Genomic DNA, 3372 nt, shown 5'->3' on the forward strand with positions numbered 1-3372 from the left:
AGAAAAAAAAAAAAAAAAAAGGAAAAATAACAATGCTCAAGAAATTCTGACCGCAGGCGAATGCACTTTTTAAGCCTGATCCTTGTGGCCATGATCTTAAATTTTTTGAGCCTGCAATGATGAAATATTGTAAGAGAAATCTAGTTTCTCTACCCGGATTTCTTGGAAAACAAGGAAAAAAATACAATGACAACAATACGTGCGATGAAACAGAGAACCTGTCATCCTTGCCAGCTGAAACGGTTCAAAATTAGAGACAAATAGCTGACCTTTATCAAAGGTAAAGAGTAACAAGGAAGTTCATTTCTCCATAAAAAGACGTGTAAGCAGTTAGTGAATTTCAAAGCTGCAAGTCAGATCTTATCAAGACAAAAAAAGAAGGATTTCGCGATGTCAAGATTTTCCCTCTATGTCGCCTCTGCAGTGTGCCTGCTGGTATTCTTCACAGAACCAGTTCGGGGTAAGTTGTGTTAAATTATTGTTGAAATCTCAGTAAGTTATAGACAGTTTATTTTAAGTTCTTTTTAAAAGTTGATCAATATCTGGGACTAGGAAAATGTCCGTCCCTGCATTAAAGACGTAAGAAACTTTATCTTTTCCACTGCTAATGAATAGGCTCTTTGTAAGGGGAGCTGTCCTCTATTAGTCCATTAGTCATAGATGATATCAGGAGATTCATTTTATTGGTTCCTTTTCAGCCCTTGTTGTTTTCAGTAACAAAGCAAGTGCAAAGAGACTCGAAGAAAATTTCGTAAAACCTAAATCTCAGCAGCCTCCAATTGGTGCTGGATTTCGGAGTTTGTTCCAAAGACCTTCTTCAAGAGAGGCTCACGATGTTGTTGTTCTCATGGATGGTTCAGGATCAGTTGGATCTTGTGGATTCGAGAAGGCAAAGAAGGCGCTTCGTTACCTATTAGCTATGAAAAACATCTACGTTGACCTCAAGTATTCAGCGGTCACATTCTCGGACTCAGCCACCGTGAACTTCAATTTTTTACCGGAATATTTCGCAGCCAGTGAGATGAATAGAATCACTTACCCAGGAGGGGGAACCGACACTCATGCTGCGTTGGTGAAAGCCATTCAACTATTTGAAGATCGCACGTCAGGTAAATTTTCCAAGAGAATGAGACTGAAAAAAGGGGAAAAAAATACTAAATAGTACTGGGCCTTTACGATATTACATCCTGTTAACAAGTTGCATAAATGGCTGTGAAATGTAATGGAAACTTCTACCTCACTCGGCTCAGGAATTTTTGAAAAGAGATTCAGCATTAGGAATAATCAAGTCAAGTAAACATGGGTTACACATAGGTATCCCATAAATGGTAATGCTGTATAACGAAATCGTCAGCCTTCGTCCAAATTACGCATAATTTATTCTCAATCAAGAAGTTTTAAGTGAAACTCACAAGAGTGATTTATATTCCTTCGTTCACCCTTAAATTCGTTTTTGTTTTGTTCCATGTCTTTTAGGCGGGCGTCTTGATGCAGACAAGAAAATAGTTTTCCTCGTCACAGATGGGAGATCCAATTCCCCGAACGACACCAAAGCAAAGGCCAAAGAACTAAAGGAAAGTGGTGTAGAAATTTACGTTGTCGGCGTTGGTCGCTACTTTAATGGCATAACGGAGATAATGGAGGTGGCTTCTAGTCCGCCGGAAAAGTATTTTTACGTGGCTTCTGACCTTTGGGCAGTGGTGAAGCAAATTGTAAAGGATATCGCTCCTAGTTTATTGAATGCTATGAATGCTGCGACTGATCTTCCTTGCTAAATGAACAAAAGAGGGTATAGACCCTCCTTAAGTTTGAAACAGTTTTTAATGAAAGATTTATTGTTTGAACAAGTTTCTCTGAATTAGATGAAACTTTTCTCTAATCGTTAGTTTCGTCAAAATGTATTTGAAAAAAGATTAAACTTAGCAAAATTTGAAACACACTTCGACTATTTAGATTCTTCAATTTTCCGCAACAGGCCATCTTTGCTCGTCCTTTTTCATACGGCTGCTCCTATCATCATCATCATCATCATCATCATCATCATCACTGAATAATAGCTCTTGTGCTCCCAAGTTCCCCAAGGGATAGCATGAATAATATTGGCCATCATAACTGATGAAATGACGTAAGATCCAAAATTGATACACTCAGTGAAAATCACATTTTCAAAATAGCACTACGAGTTTCAAATTTTCTGCAAACTTTCTGCTTTGTATATTTGTCAACGAAGCTTACAGAATATTTTCAACTATTAATCGCGCATCTTGTTTAGCAATAGAAGTATTCCTTCATAGAATGGGTTTTTGTTGCAATTTTTATTGGTTATAGCTACGTGCATCAACTGACTTTTCGATAAATTTGTATTTGTTAAGTAAGAAGACACAATTTTTAATAGAATCTTGCTTGTATTATCGGCTTTGCCAGGAGCCCATCAGTGATGGGCTCCTGGCTTTACCTTGTACGAATTTTGAGTATCTTGTTATATCAACTGTAGGTCAACTAGTAATTTGTGTCATTAAAAAAAGAAAAAATAGTAAAAAAAGAGAGAAGGCTTATGGCTGGCTTTTTGCCAAACGGGGGTGGGGTAGAATGACTTAACCTTTTCTTTCGGACTCATTTGGAAAACTCTTTGAAGTAAACCAACCGTCTTTTGATTAGGAAACTTTCGTGTAAAATTTCTCCTTTATCATAAAGATCGAGATTGACTTCAGCAGAGCTCAGTCATAGTATGAAATTAATGGCTGGGTATGGATGCACCTCTAATACATGCATGACACGAATGTCTTAGACTTGTCGTACGATTTTGGCAGCCTGGACTTTCTTGAGATTATGCAAAGCCTACATCCCAGTGTCTCTGTGTCGGGTTTTTTCAGTGTCTCAGGAAATGTGTTTTAGTCCTACATTTATCTTAACGGGACAATATGACGATTTGGAAATTTGATCGCTCCGAGAGCTCGGCCGATAAGGTACTAAGCTGTCTCCCTTGGCTCGACAAGTTCACACAATCACGTACACCCTAGCCTGCAAAGGTAACATCGTACGATTCCATTTTCCACGTGCTTAATTGTCAAAATCTCTCTATTATTTTCATATTAATTGAATGCTTACAAGGAAAACGAAAATTTGATGATGTTTCCTCGTTATTGTATAGTTGACAAAATCACAATGTCTGTTAAAAGAATTAGATCAATATACCTAACGATTTCTAAACACTCGAGGATAGCTATTTCATAAGGAGGAAATAACTTGTAAGCATATTGTTGAACAGCCTCCGGAGGCTTTTTCTAATAAACGATTGGAAACAATATAAAATTAAGGTGCTTGAAATGTCAATATGTAACAAGGAAGAAACCATGTCACCCTGTTGATTTA

The 3372-nt window shown here is 37.5% G+C and overlaps 1 protein-coding gene across 1 annotated transcript; it reads left to right on the forward strand.

The window, feature by feature from the left end:
• Positions 1 to 328: 328 nt before the first annotated feature.
• LOC148741683 (collagen alpha-1(XII) chain-like) lies at positions 329 to 2413 on the forward strand. The gene is made up of 3 exons (XM_088733159.1): positions 329 to 460; positions 699 to 1109; positions 1477 to 2413. The coding sequence occupies exons 1-3, from the start codon at positions 391 to 393 to the stop codon at positions 1773 to 1775; spliced, it is 780 nt and encodes a 259-aa protein (XP_088589285.1). The 5' UTR covers positions 329 to 390; the 3' UTR covers positions 1776 to 2413.
• Positions 2414 to 3372: the final 959 nt, after the last annotated feature.

This window comes from Stylophora pistillata, chromosome 1 (genome assembly GCF_964205215.1).
Source record: "Stylophora pistillata chromosome 1, jaStyPist1.2, whole genome shotgun sequence".
Taxonomy (NCBI): Eukaryota; Metazoa; Cnidaria; class Anthozoa; order Scleractinia; family Pocilloporidae; genus Stylophora; species Stylophora pistillata.

Coding starts and splice junctions, on each gene's coding strand:
- LOC148741683 (XM_088733159.1), top strand. CDS start 391: ATGTCAAGATTTTCCCTCTATGTCGCCTCTGCAGTGTGCCTGCTGGTA. Junction 461..698: donor CTTCACAGAACCAGTTCGGG/GTAAGTTGTGTT, acceptor GTTCCTTTTCAG/CCCTTGTTGTTTTCAGTAAC. Junction 1,110..1,476: donor ATTTGAAGATCGCACGTCAG/GTAAATTTTCCA, acceptor CATGTCTTTTAG/GCGGGCGTCTTGATGCAGAC.